Source organism: Arachis ipaensis, chromosome B09, assembly GCF_000816755.2.
Source record: "Arachis ipaensis cultivar K30076 chromosome B09, Araip1.1, whole genome shotgun sequence".
NCBI lineage: Eukaryota > Viridiplantae > Streptophyta > Magnoliopsida > Fabales > Fabaceae > Arachis > Arachis ipaensis.
This window is the reverse complement of record NC_029793.2, coordinates 53,436,924-53,457,156: the sequence shown is the minus strand read 5'-3', so window position 1 is coordinate 53,457,156 and position 20,233 is coordinate 53,436,924. Positions and strand designations below refer to the sequence as shown.

Genomic DNA, 20,233 nt, shown 5'->3' with positions numbered 1-20,233 from the left:
AAGGGAACTACCAATCCAACTGAAGCTGATACTTGGTTCCAAGCCATGGAACGAGCACTGCAAGCACAACTGGTGCCTGAAGAACAATGCGTTGAGTTTGCCACTTATCTGCTCACTGGTGAAGCATCACATTGGTGGCAGGGGACCCAACGTCTCATACAGCAAGGTGATGATCCTATCACCTAGGATACCTTTCAGGAGGAATTCTACAAGAAGTATTCCCCAAACTCCGCAAGGACGTCCAAGGAACTCGAACTGCTGCAGTAGAAGCAGGGTACGATGTCTGTATCTGAGGACACAGATAAGTTCGAGGAGTTGTTCAGATTCTCCCGCATGTGTCAAGGAGCTCCAGGAGACTTTGAGGAGTGGAAATGTATCAAGTATGAAGGAGGACTCCGAAGTGACATCTATAGTTCAGTAAGCCCTATGGAGATCAGAACTTTCTCTGAGTTGGTTAATAAAAGCAGAGTTGCCGAAGAGTGTGTGAAAAAGGCAGCTGCAGAAAGAGGAAGCCAGAGGGGATCATTCCTACTTAGCGGAGGGAAGAGTTTTTCTCCTAGAGGTCTGCCCTTCAAGCGGGGAGGTTTTGCGCCACAGAGGACTCAGGGTCAGAATAATTTCAGAAGGCCCAACAACAACAACAACAACAACAATGCTTCGGGGAGAAGATTTGGGACGCATCCCTTGAATGAGCAAGCTTGCACTAGGTGTGGGAGTTACCATTCTGGTGCTCCGTGCAAGGCCTGTTGGGGTTTATGTTACTCATGTGGGAAGCCAGGGCACCGAGCCTCCAACTGTCCAGAGAAGTAGAAACAGGGTACCGAGAGACCACCGTAGCCTGGACGGGTGTTTACTACTTCAGCTATAGGGGCCGAGGGATCCGAGACACTTATCCGAGGTAAATGTGAAATAACGGGTCAAGTTTTAAATGCCTTGTTTGATTCTGGAGCATCACATTCGTTCATTGCATTTGAGAAGGCTACTGAGTTAGAGTTGAAGATTATAATGTTAGGTTATGACCTGAAGGTGTATAATGCCACCCATGAAGCCATGGTAACTAGGCTTGGATGTCCGCAAGTTTCCTTTAGGGTCAAGCAGCGTGACTTTGTACACAATCTAGTCTATTTTCCGATGGTAGGTCTTGATCTTATCTTGGGATTGGACTGGTTGTCCAAGAACCACGTTCTACTCGACTGTTCTGCAAAATCATTGTACTTTATGTCGGAAGATACAGAAGGGCCGGTCGTGGTAAATAACTATTACTTGAATTCCATGATAGTGAATTATTCTGGGGCTGAATGTCAAGGCATTCTGGGGCTGAGTTTCATGAAGCATTTCCCGATGACATTGAGGAATTTCCGCCTCATCGAGAGGTTGAATTTGCGATCGAATTGGTGCCGGGGACAGGGCCAATCTTTATTGCTCCTTATAGGATGTCACCACTAGAGATGGCCGAGCTGAAATCTCAACTCGAGGATCTTCTGGGTACGAATTTTATCCGACCGAGTGTTTCTCCGTGGGGAGCACCGGTGTTATTGGTGAAGAAGAAAGACGGAAGTATGCAGCTTTGTGTGGATTATCGGCAACTGAACAAGGTCACGATAAAGAATAAGTATCCAGTACCAAGGATTGACAACCTCATGGATCAGTTACAAGGAGTCGGAGTGTTCTCCAAGATTGATTTGCGATCCGGTTATCACCAGATAAAGGTGAGTGATAAGCCACTATTTCATGGTTTATATTGTGCTTAATTGTGTGGTTTTATCATGATCTTTACCCACTTATTCATTAAATAAGCATGCATTTATATTTCCTTCCTAAGGATGTTTTATAGTTGAAAACTTGCTTCCTAGAGACTTTTAATTATGTATTTTATTTCTCCCTTATTCCATTCGATGCCGTGATCTGTGTGTTAAGTGTTTCAGGCTTTATAGGGCATGAATGAGTTGGAGATTGGAAGGGAAGCCTACAAAAATGGAAGGAACACAAGAAATTGAGGAGATGACCAGCGAGAAGCGACGCGGCCGCATGGATGACGCGACCGCGCGGCATGGAATAGCACGAGTGACGCAGCCGCATGGACGACGAGACCGCGCGGAAGAGCAGAAACGCGAATGACGCGTCCGCATAAGCGACGCGATCGCGTGACGTGCACGATCTGCATAATTTGCAGATTCGCTGGGGACAATTTCGGGCCCTATCTTGACCCAGTTTTCGGCCCGGAACAGCAGACTAGAGCCAGAGAACATGCAGAAACCAAAAAACAACATTCATTCTACACAATTTTAGTTTTAGATCTAGTTTTGCTCCTCCTCTAGGTTTTCTCTCTACACATTCATAGTTCTTAGGATTTTAGTTTTCTCTTACTTTTTTTGCCATAGTTTGGGATATTGAGAAGAGTTATCACCTCATCAAGACTTTGTCATTCTAGTTCGTTTTCTTTACTTGGTCTTACTCTTCCATGTTCTTTGCTTTGTTTGATTTTACCATTGGAATATTCTTAGGGTTATTTAATACAAGGATCACTTTTATTTTTAATTGACGATTTTAATTTTATTTACAATGTCTTTCCTTAATTTCTTTTCATATGCTATGAATTTTACCTTTACAATGAGTGAGTAGTTCCCTAACTTGATGGGGAATTGATTGAAAGGAACCCTTGAGTTGGAAGGCTTGAAGGAATAACTATAATTGGGTTTATGGTTGGATTGCCTCCTAATCACTAACACCAATCCCTTTTAATTAAGTGGGTTGCAACTTGTGGACGGACGTAGCATTCCAACTTGTTTAACTTTCCTTCACCTAGTGAAGGATAACTAAACAGGATAACCTTTAATTGTCAATTAATCCTGAGAGCATTCCAACAATAATAGGGATTCCAACTAATCAATTCCCAGTCAAGACTTTTATTTACATTATTCAAATTCATCAATTTAATTTCCTGTTTGCCCAATTCAAACCTTTTTTGAAAACCTCTGATTAATAAAATAGCACACTTTTCTGCAACTCGTTGGGAGACGACCTGGGATCCATACTCCCAGTATTTTAAATTCAATTTTCTGTGACACCTTTCTAAATTGAGAAGCAGATTTCTGGCAAGTTAAGAACTATACTTACAACGTAAATGTTTTAACAATTTTTAGTTTGCCAATTTCTGCACACCATCAATTTTTGGCGCCGTTGCCGGGGAGTTGCAATAGAGTGCTAAAGTTATTAATTAGAATTTATTTATTTGTATTTTATTTTATTTTGCTACTATGAGCTGCATGTTTCTTTCGTCAAATGACGCGTTCACTTCCTGATCTGCGCTTGCTAATATTCGATCCTGAAATCGAAAGGACTATTTCACGAATAAGGCGAGCTCGGCGTCAGTTAGTCCGCTCTGAGGGCGGATCTGAAAGTGAACTTGAGGAAGAAACCAGCTCCCGTTCTACTAATTTGGTTGATTCACGTGCAGAAGACATGGCAGAACCTAGGAGAGTTACCATCCAGGAGGAAGGAGCCCCTAATTTTACAATGCAATCGTTTCAAGCGCGTCACCCAGCAGTGGCTACAGATTTTAAAATAAAAACCGCACTGCTCAATTTGATGCCCAAGTTTTATGGCTTACCTGCTCAAGAGCCCATCAAGCACCTGAGAGATTTCCAGGCAGCCTGTTCTACTGTCAGGCGAGATGGTACAGATGAAACTTCAATTCTGCTGAAAGCTTTCCCGTTTTCCCTTGAGGGAAAGGCAAGAGAGTGGTACTACACTCAACCTCTAGCAAACGTATCCAACTGGGATACGCTTAGAAAAGAGTTTTTGGAGAAATTCTTTTCAGCTGAAGTTACTGATAAACTGAGGAAAGACATTTCCACGATTGTTCAAGATGACAACGAGACTCTCTATGAATACTGGGAGCGCTTCAATAATCTTCTGGAAGCATGCCCTTACCACATGATTGACAAGATAGTGTTACTCAGCTATATCACACAGGGTATGATGCCCCAAGATAAGACCACATTGGAAAGTGCTAACAATGGGTCTATGAAGAAGTACAAGACCACTGATGAGGCATGGCAATTGATCAGCGACTTAGCTGAATCTACTAGGAACCACAGACAGAAGCAAGGCCATTCAAAAGCTGTTGCAGAAGTATCCTCTAGCAGAGAGACTGCTGCTCTAACTCAAAGTATATATGAAACGACCAACTTGCTTAAGCAAATGCAATTGAATCAACAACAAGTTCAGCAAGCTCAACCTTCTCCAGCACAACAAAGCCAACAGTTAGTCCTACAGAGAGTCTGCGGAATCTGTGCAGATTATAGCCATTATACTAATGAGTGTCCGCAGCTCCAGCAGGAAGATAACACCGTGGCAGCCACTCATAATTTCTACGACCGCCCCAACCAAGGGTACAATCAAGGTGGCAACTACAGCCATGGATGGCAGGACAATTCTAACCAGAATTGGAGGGACAACAATAATAGAGGAGGCAGAGATAATCAGGGAAATCAGAGGTGGAATAATAATAACAACAGGCAGCAGAACTAACCTTATAGAGCACCTCACCTGAGGCAATCGCAAGGACCACAGAATACCCAACAGCAGACCTCTCAATTTACTCATTCTTCTTTATCTCCTAATGAAGAGTTACTACAATCTTTTGAGCGAAGGCAACAGACCATGGAAAATAACATTATGAATAACATTAATGCCAGTCTGAATGGTCTGACCTCTACTTTGCAAGCTCTTATTTCACAGATTGGATCAATGCAAAATTCCAGTAACCAACCTTCAAGCTCCACTGGAATCCCCTCTCAACCATTACCCAATCCAAAGGGAGGCATTAATGCCATCACCCTGAGGTCCGGAACCACACTGCAGGAGAGGAATCAGGAGGAGCCAAGCTCACCAGAACATGCCTCAGCTGAAGAGGTAGTAGAAATAGAAGATGTTGAAGAGGAAGAAGACATACTGGACATAGCTGAAAAAGAAGAAGTCCAACCACAGGAGGAAGCACTGAGAGGCGCAGACACTACAGAAAATACTACTCCTATTCTGTTTTCACAACTTGCAAGGAAGCCCAGGAAGCAGCTGGAACCCGATCCCAAAATGGTAGAAATATTCAAAAAGGTTGAGGTAACCGTTCCTCTTTTTGATGTTATTCAACAAGTACCTAAATATGCAAAGTTTCTAAAAGATTTATGTATACATAAAGACAAAATTAATGAATTAGAAACTATTCCTTTAGGTAGTTCCATATCTGCTTTAATGGGAGGATTACCTGAAAAGTGTAGTGACCCAGGTCCTTGTATAGTTAGTTATACTATTGGTGGAGTAGTAATTTATGATTGAATGTGTGATTTAGGAGCATGTGTCAGTATAATGCCTTTGTCCATATATGATATTTTGAGGCTCCCTCCTTTAAAAAGGTCGGCAGCTCGTTTTGTGTTAGCAGATAAAAGCATTATTACAATGGCTGGAGTTGCTGAAGATGTTTTAGTGAACATTAAAGGGCTTACATTTCCCACTAATTTTTATATCTTGGAAATGCCCCATAATGACTCGGATAAGCCATCATCAATCCTACTTGGAAGACCATTCCTGAAGACATCAAAATTCAAATTGGATGCTTTTTCAGGAACATACTCTTTTGAAATAGATGGCCACACAGTAATCTTTAATCTGAATGGAGTCATAAACAACCCTCCAGAAGATCATTCTATCTTCCAGTGTGATGTCATAGATGAAACTGTAGCTGCAGTTCACAAGAAAGAATTAGAAGAGAGGCACACTGGACAAGGTCCAAGTGTGGAGACCCTCTTAACTGACAATGAGGGCACTTCACTATTTTCACAAGCTCCAGATAATCCAGAGCCTGCCCATGATCAGAAGTTAGAGTTGAAACCCCTCCCTCCACATCTCAAATATGCTTATCTTGAAGATGAGCAGAAGTTTTCAGTCATCATTGCAAGGGAACTTACTTCTCAACAAGAAGAGCAGTTACTTAATGTACTGAGGAAGCACAAGAAGGCAATTGGGTGGAGTTTGGCAGACATAGCAGGCATCAACCCTCAAGTATGCGAGCACAGAATATTTTTAGAAGAGGGAGCAAGACCTGTCCATCAACCCCAAAGAAGATTGAATCCTACTATCTTGGAAGTTGTCAAAAAGGAAGTGACCAGACTATTGAAAACAGATATCATCTATCCCATCTCAGACAGCGAATGGGTCAGCCCAGTACAAGTGGTGCCCAAGAAGTCTGGAGTCACTACAGTGAAGAATGAGCATGGAGAGCTCATAGCAACTAGAGTTCAGAATACTTGGAGAGTCTGCATTGATTACAGGCGTCTCAACCAAGCAACCCGTAAGGATCACTACCCACTTCCATTCATTGATCAAATGCTGGATCGCCTGTCAGGTAAATCATATTATTGCTTTTTAGATGGTTACACAGATTATTTATAGATTCATATAGCTCCTGAGGATCAAGAAAAGACCACTTTTACATGTCCTTTTGGGACTTATGCTTACAAACAAATGCCTTTTGGCTTGTGCAATGCACCAGATACTTTCCAAAGGTGTATGATGAGTCTTTTCTCTGATCTTATTGAGGACTGTATGGAAGTTTTTATGGATAATTTTAGCATTTATGGTGATTCTTTTAGCCTTTGCTTAGATGGATTATCTAGAGTATTGGATAGATGTGTCAGTACAAACCTTGTATTAAATTTTGAAAAATGTCACTTTATGGTAAAACAAGGGATTATATAGGACATATGGTATCTAATACTGGCATTTCTGTAGACCCAGCAAAGGTCAATGTTATTTCTAGTTTACCTTACCCTCTTCTATGAGGGAAGTCCATTCGTTCCTTGGCCATGCAGGTTTTTACAGGAGATTTATTAAGGACTTTAGTAAGGTAGCACTTCCCTTATCCAGATTACTACAGAAGGATATTAAGTTCGAGTTCAGTGAAGATTGCAAACAAGCGTTTGATAAGCTGAAAGCCGCCCTGACTCAAGCCCCAATTGTGAGAGGACCAGACTGGAGTCAGCCGTTTGAAATCATGTGCGATGCTTCCAACCATACAGTAGGAGCAGCGCTGGCTCAGCGTGAAGGTAAGGACCTTTTTATTATTGCTTATGCGTCTAAGACTTTAGACACTGCCTAATCCAATTATACTACTACTGAGAAAGAGCTTCTTGCCATTATTTTTGCTCTGGATAAATTCCGAGCTTATTTACTTCGTACTAGAGTAGTAGTGTATTCGGATGATGCAGCTTTAAAGTATCTATTAGCTAAAAAGGAGTCCAAACCAAGGCTTATATGTTGGATACTACTATTACAAGAATTTGATTTAGAAATAAAGGATAGGAGTGGTAACCAGAATTTAGTGGCAGACCACTTGAGTCGCCTTGAGCACATTAAGGATGATTCTACTCCTATAGATGATAATTTTCCATTTGATAACCTGCAAGCAGTATCTGAAGTATCCCCTTGGTATGCACCTGTAGCTAATTATCTAGTTAGCCGCACATTTCCTCCAAACTTCTCTAAGCACCAAAGAGACAAGCTGAAAAGCGAGTCTAAATATTATATATGGGATGACCCATATTTATGGAGATGTGGCGCTGATAAGGTAATTAGACGTTGTGTGTCTTAATCAGAATTCCAGTCCATTTTAGAGGCCTGTCACTCATCTGAAAGTGGAGGACATTTTGGCTCTCAGAGAACTGCTAGAAAAATCTTAGACTGTGGATTCTGGTGGCCTACTCTTTTTGGAGACGCTGCTGAGTTTTGTAAATCTTGTCTCCCATGCCAAAAATTTGGTAATATATCCAGGAGGGATGAAATGTCTCAACAAATTATGCTTTTCTGTGAGATTTTTGATGTTTGGGGCATTGACTTCATGGGTCTATTTCCAAATTCTAATGGATATTTTTATATATTGTTAGCTGTGGATTACGTTTCCAAGTGGGTGGAAGCAATTCCTACCCACACTGATGATGCTAACACTGTTGTTTCCTTTGTGAGAAACCATATTATCTGTCGCTTTGGATCCCCACGAGCAATCGTGAGCGATCAAGGCACCCATTTTTTGTAACAGGAGACTAATAGGACTAATGAAGAAGCATGGGATAATTCATAAGGTTGTAACAGCATACCACCCTCAGACCAATGGGCAAGCTGGGGTGTCAAACAGAGAAATAAAGCGTATCTTGCAGAACATAGTCAAACCCCATAGAAAAGACTGGAGCACCAAGCTACAGGATGCACTCTGGGCATATAGAACAGCATATAAAACACCCATTGGGACGAGTCCTTTCCGCTTAGTTTATGGAAAAGCTTGTCATCTTCCAGTTGAAGTGGAGCACAAAGCCTTTTGGGCAGTCAAGGAGTGCAACATGGAAATTGGGAAAGCCGGAGCTGAAAGGAAGTTGCAACTGCAAGAACTGGAGAGCCTTCGCCTAGAAGCTTATGAGAACTCAAAACTATACAAGGAAAAGATGAAGGCTGTACATGATCAGAACATCAAAAAAAGGAGTTCCAGCCTGGGGATCTAGTCCTCCTTTACAAATCTTGACTGAGGCTCATGCCAGGCAAATTGAGATCAAGATGGGAAGGTCCATACAGAGTAGAGAAGGCCGAACAGTACGGAGTTTATCACCTAAGCCATCCTTCACACTCTGAACTTATCAAAGTTAATGGACACCGTTTGAAGCTATACCATGGCGAGAAGATACAAAAAAAAATAAGGAGCTTGAGATCTTCCTCTTGGAAGATCCCCACATAGCAGAAGATTGAGCTAGTGGAGCGTCCAACTTACGGACGTTAAAGCAAAGTGCTAGGTGGGAGACAACCTACCATGGTATGATCGTTCTTTTCTTTATTTTTAGTTTTTCCTATTCAATAACTCTTCTCTTTATCAGTACTTTCGTGCATCTGCATCTACATATTTATTAAAAAAAAAATTTTTTTGCCACGCGACACGACCGCACCAGCGACGCGTCCGCGTCGCATGGAGAGGGGAGAAAAATAAAAACGAACAGAGAATCATGCTGGAGCGTGGCTGGAGGTGTGCCAATGGCACAAATCGTCCCACGTGGCCGCGTCGCTGACGCGATCGCGTCATATGGGCATACTGACCTCCCACGCGACCGCGTGCCCCACGCGACCGCGTGCCCCACGCGACCGCGTGCCCCACGCGACCGCGTGCCCTGATTTTCGACGTAAAAAGGGTGCACAGCTGAAAGTTGTGCTAGAGTGGTGCTGGACTGGCGCTGGATGCGCAATCCACTTCACGCGACCGTGTGCCTCACGGGGCCGCGTCGTTCCCTTCTGAAGCCCACTCACGCGATCGCATGCCCCACGCGATCGCGTCACCTAGAATTTGGCATTTAATGATTTTGAACAGAGAGTTGTGCGAGTGCGAGGCAGCCCTCGCGCCACTGGCACAAATTGGGTCACGCGACCGCGTGGCCGACGCGACTGCGTCAACCACCTTAAGCGCAAGTCGCGCGACCGCATGCCCCATGCGCACGCGTCGCTTGCGGCACACAGTTTCTCTAATTTTGTCAAATATCATATCTTTTTCTCTCCAAATCCTATTTTTCTCTTTTCCCTCCCTATTTCTTCCTTCTCTCTTCTTCCTTCTATCTCACCTTTCACTCTCTCTCCCTCACCCCATTAACAAGGTTTTATTTTCTTCTTCACCCTTTTCTTTTCTATCATTCTTCTTATTTTATATGTTATTTTCTTTTCTTTTCTTTTTCTTTTCATTATTCATATTTTCTTCCTACTTCTTTCCTTTTTACATGGTGTTAGAAGTTTATTTGAGTCATTATTTTTCATTATATGCTTGTGGATTGTTGCAAATTGTTTGACAATTATATATTATTTTCTTTAAAGTGTTGCTTGCATGTTCACTTTAATACTTTCTATAATTTATTTACCTTGCATGCTATGTGTTTGTGAAAAAGCCCATATGGCATTATGCATTTCTCTATGTTATTCTACTATTCAATGCTTGCTTTTCACAAATCCCCTTTACTATTATATTAATTGAATTTAATTGTCAATACAAACGTGATGGTTTGTTACAAAGTAATGCTTGGTTTATGCTACTCATGTCCTTTGCCGGCATGCCAATAAACACCTTGCATTCACTTGTCATCATATGCACTAACTATTCTCCATTAATGATCTTTCACATGTACTCATGAGCAGGTGTTGACATCATTTACCTTTTAATGTGCATTTACAACCATCCCTTTTTCGTTCTCTTCATTGCTATATATTTCTTTGAATTTAATTCACCTTCTCTTCCCTTTTTCAGGATGGCCACCAAGAAAGGAAAAGAGAAAGCTACTCCCAAACCTCCAGCAAGAAGAGGAACTAAAAGAGCACTATTGGCAGAGCCTTCTTCAACTGCAGTCAAGCCCTCAACAAAAAGAGTTAAAAGGATCATAAAGGTTGATGAAAAGGAGAAAGCCTTTCCAGCGAGGGACACTGCGCGATTTTTCAATCGCTATTGTGAGCAGATGTTCCCCATTCTAGCTGAAAGGAGTTACAACAACGAACACCTTCTTATCCTCCCGCCCAATATTGCTACTTTTGTTGAGCCGCAAATTGCACGAAGACAATAGGGTTTCCTACAGAGACAACAGAAGCAGGTCAATACTTCTTGGGTAGTCGAGTTCTACTCTAACTTCTACCTGCCTACTCTGCAGTCTGTCTATGTACGTCAAAAGCAAGTCCCCATTACAGAAGAGGCTATCCAATAAGCTTTGAGTCTTCCCCCTATTCCATATGGAATGGACGCCTTTCAAGAAGCCGCACTCAAGCGCCAGATGTACCAATTTGACTGGGAAGCTGTTCTCAGAGTTATTGCACTACCTGGCAGCCGTTGGATCTACGGATACCATCGTACCCGCCCTAAGGGTATATTGGCTTCAGCACTTACCTTGGAGGCTCGTGTATGGGCACAAATCATATCCCATTAGGTCTTTTCGAGCACTCACGAGTTCTCCTTCACTGTGGACATGGCCGTTCTACTATGGTGCATCCTTACAGACCAGCCTCTGAATTTACCAAGACATATCCGGAATGCCATGGGACACGTACAAATTGCGGGCAATTTACCTTTTCCCGCCTTGGTCTCAGATCTTGTCTCAGCAGCCGGAGTTTCCTACAGAGCTGGAGACACCAAAGCCATGCTCGCACGGGATGATCAGTATGTCCCAAATGGGAAATACCTCAGACTTTCAGCAGCCACTACAAGCCTTCCCACTGCTCCGATTGAAGATATCCCTTCTTCACCACCACAAGCACCTACAACAGATGAACTGCTCCAGCAGATAATCCAAAGGTTGGATCGGCAAGACCAGAAAGCGAAGTTAAGAAAGCGCCGTAACGAGCGCCGATTCAAACACCTCAAGGAGCTACTCAAGGGAAAATTCAAGGACTCAAACACCCCGGACTCCACTTCCTTTACCAGCACAGGGAGCCATGATGGTCCTGACTGTGGAGATACTGCTACCAGCCTACCCCTGTTCCTGACAGATGGCACCGAGGACGGTGCAAAGCCTTAAGTGTGGGGAGGTCGGTCAGTACCTAACTTCCGGAGGTAATTTCTCTTCCCTAGCACTAATAAATTAGGATATTTAGTTAGATTTTCTTTCTTTTATAGAATAGGATAAATTGCATAGTAATAGATTAGTTGCATGCATGTTCTACTTGATTGAAAAGACAATAAGTTTCTTCTAAGACTCTATCTTTGGAACAAAATTTCACTAATTTCCAAAATTTTTATGATAAATTTGCTTGAAGTTATATTTGGAACATGATGTTTGAGCTAAAGAACACACAACCCGTGAGATTTGAGCCTTTATAAATGGTTACATTATTTAACCATAATTATTTTATTCTTGTGTGTTTACTTCTCTATGATTGTAATCTATATTTTGTTTTATCTTATATGTCCAATATTTATTATATTTGTATGCTTGCATATGATTGAGGCCATTATTTGTTTAGCTTACTTATCCAAATTAAGCCTACCCTTTTAATTACCTTTGTTAACCACTTTGAGCCTTTAAATTTCATTTGTTCTATATTTCACCACATTACTAACCTTAAGCAGAAAAAAAATTGTATATCCCAAATTGAATCTTTGGTTAGCTTAAGATAGAATTATGTGCGCTAGTTAAGTTTGGGAAATTGTGGGAACAAAAGTTATTAAGGGAATGTGTCATGATAATTTAAGGGGAATTTGGATACCTACTCATGTGAAACTATAAGAATAAAAAATCTATGTGCATTGATAAGCTATATTTATTCTTATGTTTCTATGTAAAAAAAAAAAAGAAAAAAATCCAAAAATATCTAATAAATAAATAAGGGGACAAAATTACCCCAATTTAAGAATTCAAAAGTCAATGCACATATGATAAAAATTAAAATAAAAAGTTGATACATGAGTATGGAATGTAAAAGGGGAATTCTGGTAGCTAGGTATGAATTTTAAGATTACGCAAGTTATATAGGTTAGGTTGAAGCTTGGGTTAATTAAAGATTCAATTTATAAGCTCACTTGACCATACATGTATCCCTACCTACCTTGGCCCCATTACAACCTTGAAAAGACCTCATGATGTTTGCATTGGTATATTAACTGTTGTTGATTGGTTAAGAGAAGAACAAAAGTTAGAGAGCATGATTAGAGAAGGATAGAGTGATTACCCTATACACTAGAGAGAGGGTTCAATGCTTGAATTTCCATGTTCCCTGCTTTCATGAGCTACCTTCTTGCACTTTTATCTGTCTTACTGTATAATGATAGAATTAGTGGAATTTGATTTGTAATTATTTTGAAGAGCTTATTTGCTTTAAATCAAGTGGACAAGAATCATATAGTTGCATTCATATATATAGGTTGCATTGCATTTCATAGGTTTTACATGTTCTTACTCATTTCATTTATCTCCTTCAATTAAGAATGAGGACATGCTAATGATTAAGTGTGGGGAGGTTGATAAGCCACTATTTCATGATTTATATTGTGCTTAATTGTGTGGTTTTATCATGATCTTTACCCACTTATTCATTAAATAAGCATGCATTTATATTTCCTTCCTAAGGATGTTTTATAGTTGAAAACTTGCTTCCTAGAGACTTTTAATTATGTATTTTATTTCTCCCTTATTCCATTTGATGCCGTGATCTATGTGTTAAGTGTTTCAGGCTTTATAGGGCATGAATGAGTTGGAGAGTGGAAGGGAAGCCTGCAAAAATGGAAGAAACACAAGAAATTGAGGAGATGACCAGCGAGCGACCGCGCGAAAGAAAGCAATTTGAAGCGACGCGGCCGCATGGATGACGCGACCACGCGGCATGGAATAGCACGAGTGACGCAGCCACATGGACGACGCGACCGCGCGGAAGAGCAGAAACGCGAATGACGCGTCCGCATGAGCGACACGATCGTGTGACGTACGCGATCTGCATCATTTGCAGATTCACTGGGGAAGATTTCGGGCCCTATCTTGACCCAGTTTTTGGCCCGAAACAGCAGACTAGAGCCAGAGAACATGCAGAAACCAAAAAACAACATTCATTCTACACAGTTTTAGTTTTTAGATCTAGTTTTGCTCCTCCTCTAGGTTTTCTCTCTACACATTCATAGTTCTTAGGATTTTAGTTTTCTCTTACTTTTTTTGACATAGTTTGGGATATTGAGAAGAGTTATCACCTCATCAAGACTTCGTCATTCTAGTTCGTTTTCTTTACTTGGTCTTACTCTTCCATGTTCTTTGCTTTGTTTGATTTTACCATTGGAATATTCTTAGGGTTATTTAATACAAGGATCACTTTTATTTTTAATTGATGATTTTAATTTTATTTACAATGTCTTTCCTTAATTTCTTTTCATATGCTATGAATTTTACCTTTACAATGAGTGAGTAGTTCCCTAACTTGATGGGGAATTGATTGAAAGGAACCCTTGAGTTGGAAGGCTTGAAGGATAACTATAATTGGGTTTATGGTTGGATTGCCTCCTAATCACTAACATCAATCCCTTTTAATTAAGTGGGTTGCAACTTGTGGACGGACGTAGCATTCCAACTTGTTTAACTTTCCTTCACCTAGTGAAGGATAACTAAACAGGATAACCTTTAATTGTCAATTAATCCTGAGAGAATTCCAACAATAATAGGGATTCCAACTAATCAATTCCCAGTCAAGACTTTTATTTACATTATTCAAATTCATCAATTTAATTTCCTGTTTGCCCAATTCAAACCTTTTTTGAAAACCTCTAATTAATAAAATAGCACACTTTTCTACAACTAGTTGGGAGACGACCTGGGATCCATACTCCCAGTATTTTAAATTCAATTTTCTGTGACACCTTTCTAAATTGTGGAGCAGATTTCTGGCAAGTTAAGAACTATACTTACAACGTAAATGTTTTAATAATTTTTAATTTGCCAATTTCTGCACACCATCAGTGAGAGATGAGGACATTCCTAAGACTGCTTTCAGGACTCGTTATGGTCACTACGAGTACACTGTAATGTCTTTCGGATTGACAAATGCTCCTGCAGTGTTTATGGATTATATGAACAGGATCTTCCATCTGTTTCTCGATAAATTCGTTGTTGTCTTCATTGATGACATACTGGTTTATTCCAAGACTGAAGAGGATCATGCGGAGCACTTAAGGACCGTGCTGTAGATAATAAAAGAGAAGAAACTCTATGCAAAACTATCTAAATGCGAGTTCTGGAAACGTGAGGTGAAGTTCTTGGGTCACGTAGTGAGTAAAAAGGGTATATCAGTAGATCCTGCCATTGTGGAAGCAGTGATGGAGTGGAAGCGACCGACCTCAGTTATGATGCCAAGGCATCATAGGCTAGTTTCACTAGCATTTTTCTGTTAGTTTTAGTTGTTTTATGCATTTTCTTGAGCTTAAAGTAACCAAAAATGGTTAAATGAAGAACAAAGTAATGAACCATCCAAACAATATGATTTTACCGAGATAAGGAGTTTTCTGGGTTTAGCTGGCTACTATCGGAGATTCATCAAAGGATTCTCACAATTGGCTTTGCCATTGATGAAGTTAACCTGCAAGGACGCACCATTTGTTTGGACTTCTGAGTGCGAGGAAAGCTTTCAAGTGTTGAAGCAAAAGTTGACTACTGATGAGCGGATAATTTATGCGCTTTTTGGCATTGTTTTTACATAGTTTTTAGTATAATTTAGTTAGTTTTTAGTATATTTTTATTAGTTTTTAAATAAAATCGCATTTCTAGACTTTACTATGAGTTTGTATGAAATTACATAAGTATCTCTATCCTAGTTTATATTTTAATTATGTTTTTATTATCAATTCACCATAACCATTTGAATCCTCCTGACTGAGTTTTACAAGGTGACCATAGCTTGCTTCAGGCCGACAATCTTCGTGGGATCGACCCTTACTCACGTAAGGTTTATTACTTGGACGACCCAATGCACTTGCTGGTTAGTTGTGCGAAGTTGTGACAAAGTGTGATTCACGTTTGAGAGCACCAAGTCTTTGGCGCCATTGTTGATGATCACAATTTCGTGCACCAAGTTTTTGGCGCCGTTGCCGGGGATTGTTCGAGTTTGGACAACTGACGGTTCATCTTGTTACTCAGATTAGGTAATTTTATTTTAATTTTATGCTTTTTATTTCTTATTTTCGAAAACTACAAAAAAAAATTTCTTCTTTTTCGTTTTTCCCAAAATAATTTTCGAAAAACCCAAAAAAAAATTTAATAAAATCATAAAAACCAAAAATAATTTTGTGTTTCTTGTTTGAGTCTTGTGTCAATTTTTAAGTTTGGTGTCAATTGCATGTTTATCTCTTTCTTGCATTTTTTGAAAATTCATGCATTGCATTCTTCATGATCTTCAAGTTGTTCTTGGTAAGTCTTCTTGTTTGATCTTCATATTTTCTTGTTTAGTGTCTTTTCTTGTTTTTCATATGCATTTTCAATTTGTTAGTGTCTAAAGTTTGAAAATTTCTAAGTTTGGTGTCTTGCATGATTTTCTTTTCTTAAAAATTTTCAAAAATAAGTCTTGATGTTTATCTTGATCTTCAAAGTGTTCTTGGTGTTCATCTTGACATTCATAGTGTTCTTGCATGCATCATTTGTTTTGATCCAAAATCTTCATGCATTGTGTCTTTTTTTTGTGTTTTTCTCTTTCTTCATTAAAAATTCAAAAATAAAAAAAATATCTTTTCCTTTTTCACTCATAATTTTCGAAAATTTAAGTTGACTTTTTCAAAACTTTTTAAAATTTAGTTGTTTCTTATGAGTCAAATCAAATTTTCAATTTAAAAATCCTATCTTTTTCAAATCTTTTTCAAAAATAAAATCTTTTTCATTTTTTTCCAATATTTTAGAAAATCTTAAATTTTGATTTTCAAAATCTTTTTCTTATTTCTATTTCATATTTTCAAAATTAATGCTAACAATTAATGTGATTGATTCAAAAATTTTAAAGTTTGTTACTTGCCTAGTAAGAAAGGTTCAATCTTTAAATTTTAAAATCATATCTTTTTGTTTCTTGTTAGTCAAGTAATCAACTTCAATTTTCAAAATCAAATCTTTTTAATTTCCAATTCAAATCTTTTTCAAAATAAATCTCAATCACATCTTTTTCAAAATCAATTTCAAAATCTTTTCTAACTTCTTATTTTTTTCAAAATTGATTTTCAAATCTTTTTCAATTAATCTTATCTTTTTGTTTGATTCTTATCTTTTTCAAAACTACCTAACTACTTTTCTCTCTCTAATTTTCGAAAATCACCTTCCTTTTTTTTCGAAATTCCTTTTTAACTAATTGTTTTAACTTTTAATTTAATTTCATTTTTTTTTACTTTTTAATTTTAATTTTAATTTTAAATTAAAAACAAAAAAATACTTTTCTTTTCTTTTCAATTATTTTCGAAAATTCTTCTCTCTCACCTCCTTCTAAATTATTTATTCATCTACTAACACTTTCCTCCCACTTAAGAATTCGAACCCACTATTCCCCTCTGTGTTTGGATTCTTATCTTTTCCTTCTTATATTCTTTTCTTCTTATACTTACTTAAGGAATCTCTATACTGTGACATAGAGGATTCCATATTTTCTTTTGTGTTCTCTTCTTTTTTATATGAGCAGGAACAAGGATAAGAACATTCTTGTTGAAGCTGATCCTGAACCTGAAAGTACTCTGAAGAGGAAGCTAAGGAAAGCTAAAGCACAACTCTCTGGAGAAAATCTCACAGCAATTTTCGAAAAAGAAGGAGACATGGCCGAAAATAATAACAATGCAAGGAAGATGCTTGGTGACTTTACTGCACCAAATTCTAACTTACATGGAAGAAGCATCTCAATTTCTGCCATTGGAGCAAACAATTTTGAGCTTAAACCTCAATTAGTTTCTCTGATGCAACAGAACTGCAAGTTTCATGGACTTCCATCAGAAGATCCTTTTCAGTTCTTAACTGAATTCTTGCAGATTTGTGATACTATTAAGACCAATGGGGTTGATCCCGAGGTCTACAGGCTCATGCTTTTCCCATTTGCTATAAGAGACAGAGCTAGAATATGGTTGGACTCTCAACCTAAAGATAGCCTAAACTCTTGGGAAAAGCTGGTCACAACTTTCTTAGCCAAGTTCTTTCCTCCTCAAAAGCTTAGTAAGCTTAGAGTGGATGTTCAAACCTTTAGACAGAAAGAAGGTGAATCCCTCTATGAAGCTTGGGAGAGATATAAGCAACTGACCAAAAAGTATCTTTCTGACATGCTTTCAGAATGGACCATCCTGGATATATTCTATGATGGTCTGTCTGAATTATCAAAGATGTCATTGGATCATTCTGCAAGTGGATCCATTCACCTAAAGAAAATGCCTACAGAAGCTCAGGAACTCATTGACATGGTTGCAAATAACCAGTTCATGTACACTTCTGAAAGAAATCCTGTGAGTAATGGGACGCCTCAGAGGAAGGGAGTTCTTGAAATTGATACTCTGAATGCCATATTGGCTCAGAACAAAATATTGACTCAGCAAGTCAATATGATCTCTCAGAGTCTGAATGGATTGAAGGAATCATCCAACAGTACTAAAGAGGCATCTTCTGCAGAAGAAGCTTATGATCCTGAGAACCCTGCAATAGCAGAGGTGAATTACATGGGTGAACCCTATGGAAACACCTATAATCCCTCATGGAGAAATCATCCAAATTTCTCATGGAAGGATCAACAAAAGCCTCAACAAGGATTTAATAATGGTAGAAGAAACATGTTTAGCAATAGCAAGCCTTTTCCATCATCCACTCAGCAACAGACAGAGAATTCTGAGAAGAATCTATCTAGCTTAGCAATTATAGTCTCTGATCTATCTAAGGCCACTTTAAGTTTCATGAATGAAACAAGGTCCTCCATTAGAAATTTGGAGGCACAAGTGGGCCAGCTGAGTAAAAGGGTCACTGAAACCCCTCCGACTCTCCCAAGCAATACAGGAGAGAATCCAAAAAGAGAGTGCAAGGCCATTACCTTACTTGGTGTGGCCGAACCCAAAGAGGAGGAGGAGGACGTGAATCCTAGTGAGGAAGACCTCCTGGGACGTTCAGTGACCAATAAGGAGTTTCCCTTTGAGGAACCAAAGGAATCTGAGGCTCATCTAGAGACCATAGAGATTTCATTGAACCTTCTTCTGCCCTTTATGAGCTCTGATAAGTATTCTTCTTCTGAAGAGAATGAAGACGTCACTGAAGAGCAAGTTGCTAAGTACCTTGGTGCAATCATGAAGCTGAATGCCAAATTATTTGGTAATGAGACTTGGGAAGATGAACCTTCCTTGCTCACCAATGAACTAAATGCATTGGATAGGCAGAAATTATCTCAAAAGAAATAGGATCCTGGTAAATTCCTAATTCCCTGTAACATAGGCACCATGACCTTTGAGAAGGCTCTGTGTGACCTGGGGTCAGGAATAAACTTAATGCCACTCTCTGTAATGGAGAAACTTGGGATCTTTGAGGTGTAAGCTGCCAGAATCTCATTAGAGATGGCAGACAACTCAAGAAAATAGGCTTATGGACTAGTAGAGGACGTGTTATTAAAGGTTGAAGGCCTTTACATCCCTGCTGATTTCATAATCCTAGACACTGGGAAGGATGAGGATGAATCCATCATCCTTGGAAGACCTTTCCTAGCCACAACAAGAGCTGTGATTGATGTAGACAGAGGAGAATTGGTCCTTCAATGGAATGAGGACTACCTTGTGTTTAAGACTCAAGGTTCTCCTTCTGTAACCATGGAGAGGAAGCATGAAAAGCTTCTCTCACTGCAGACCCCCACAGTCAAACTCTAAGTTTGGTGTTGGGAGGCCACAACCAAACTCTAAGTTTGGTGTTGAAACCCCATATTCAAACTCTAAGTTTAGTGTTGGGAGGTTCCAACCTTGCTCTGATTATCTGTGAGGCTCCATGAGAGCTCACTGTCAAGCTATTGACATTAAAGAAGCGCTTGTTGGGAGGCAACCCAATGTTATTTAATCATATCTATTTTATTTTCTTTTTGTTATTTCATGTTTTATTAGGTTGATAATCATGTGGAGTCACAAAAACTACTGAAAAATCAAAAACAGAATGAAAAATAGCATTAAAAACAGCACACCCTGGAGGAGGAGTATTCTGGCGTTTAAACGCCCGAAACAAGCATCTGTCTGGCGTTTAACGCCAGAAACAAGCACCAAGCTGGCGTTTAACGCCAGAAACAAGCATCTACCTGGCGTTAAACGCCAGAAACAGGCTACATTTGGGTGTTTAACGCTAGAAACAAGAAGCAGTCTGGCGTTAAACGCTAGGATTGCACAGCAAGGGCGTTTTACACGCCTAATTGGAGCAGGGATGCTAAGTCCTTGGCCCCATTGGATCTGTGGACCCCACAGGATCTCCTCAGGATCTGTAGACCCCACAGGATCCCCACCTTTTCTTCTCTCCTCTTCACACCTTTCCATAACATTCTTCCCTAAAATAACCTCCACCAATCACCTCTATTACTCCTCCAAAACCATCATACAACCCACCTACACCCACCCACTCAAACTCAAACCCTCACTCCTTCCTTTTCACACATCATAACCACCTAAAACGCCCTTGGCTGAACCACTCACACCTCTCTATCTCATCTATTTTCTTCTTCTTCTACTCCCTCTTCT

The 20,233-nt window shown here is 39.6% G+C and overlaps 1 protein-coding gene across 1 annotated transcript; it reads left to right on the top strand.

Annotated features, from left to right (window-relative positions):
- On the top strand, window positions 280–14,722 carry LOC107615442. The gene is made up of 4 exons (XM_021111886.1): window positions 280–745; window positions 863–1,211; window positions 1,307–1,485; window positions 14,496–14,722. Exons 1-4 carry the CDS (start codon window positions 280–282, stop codon window positions 14,720–14,722), a joined length of 1,221 nt encoding a protein of 406 aa, XP_020967545.1.

Excerpts from the sequence above, each read along its gene's own strand:
- LOC107615442 (XM_021111886.1), top strand. The coding sequence starts at position 280 with ATGTCTGTATCTGAGGACACAGATAAGTTCGAGGAGTTGTTCAGATTC. Across the intron at positions 746-862 it reads TGGTGCTCCGTGCAAGGCCT|CTATAGGGGCCGAGGGATCC; the intron begins GTTGGGGTTTAT and ends TTACTACTTCAG. Across the intron at positions 1,486-14,495 it reads TCAACTCGAGGATCTTCTGG|TGAGAGATGAGGACATTCCT; the intron begins GTACGAATTTTA and ends GCACACCATCAG.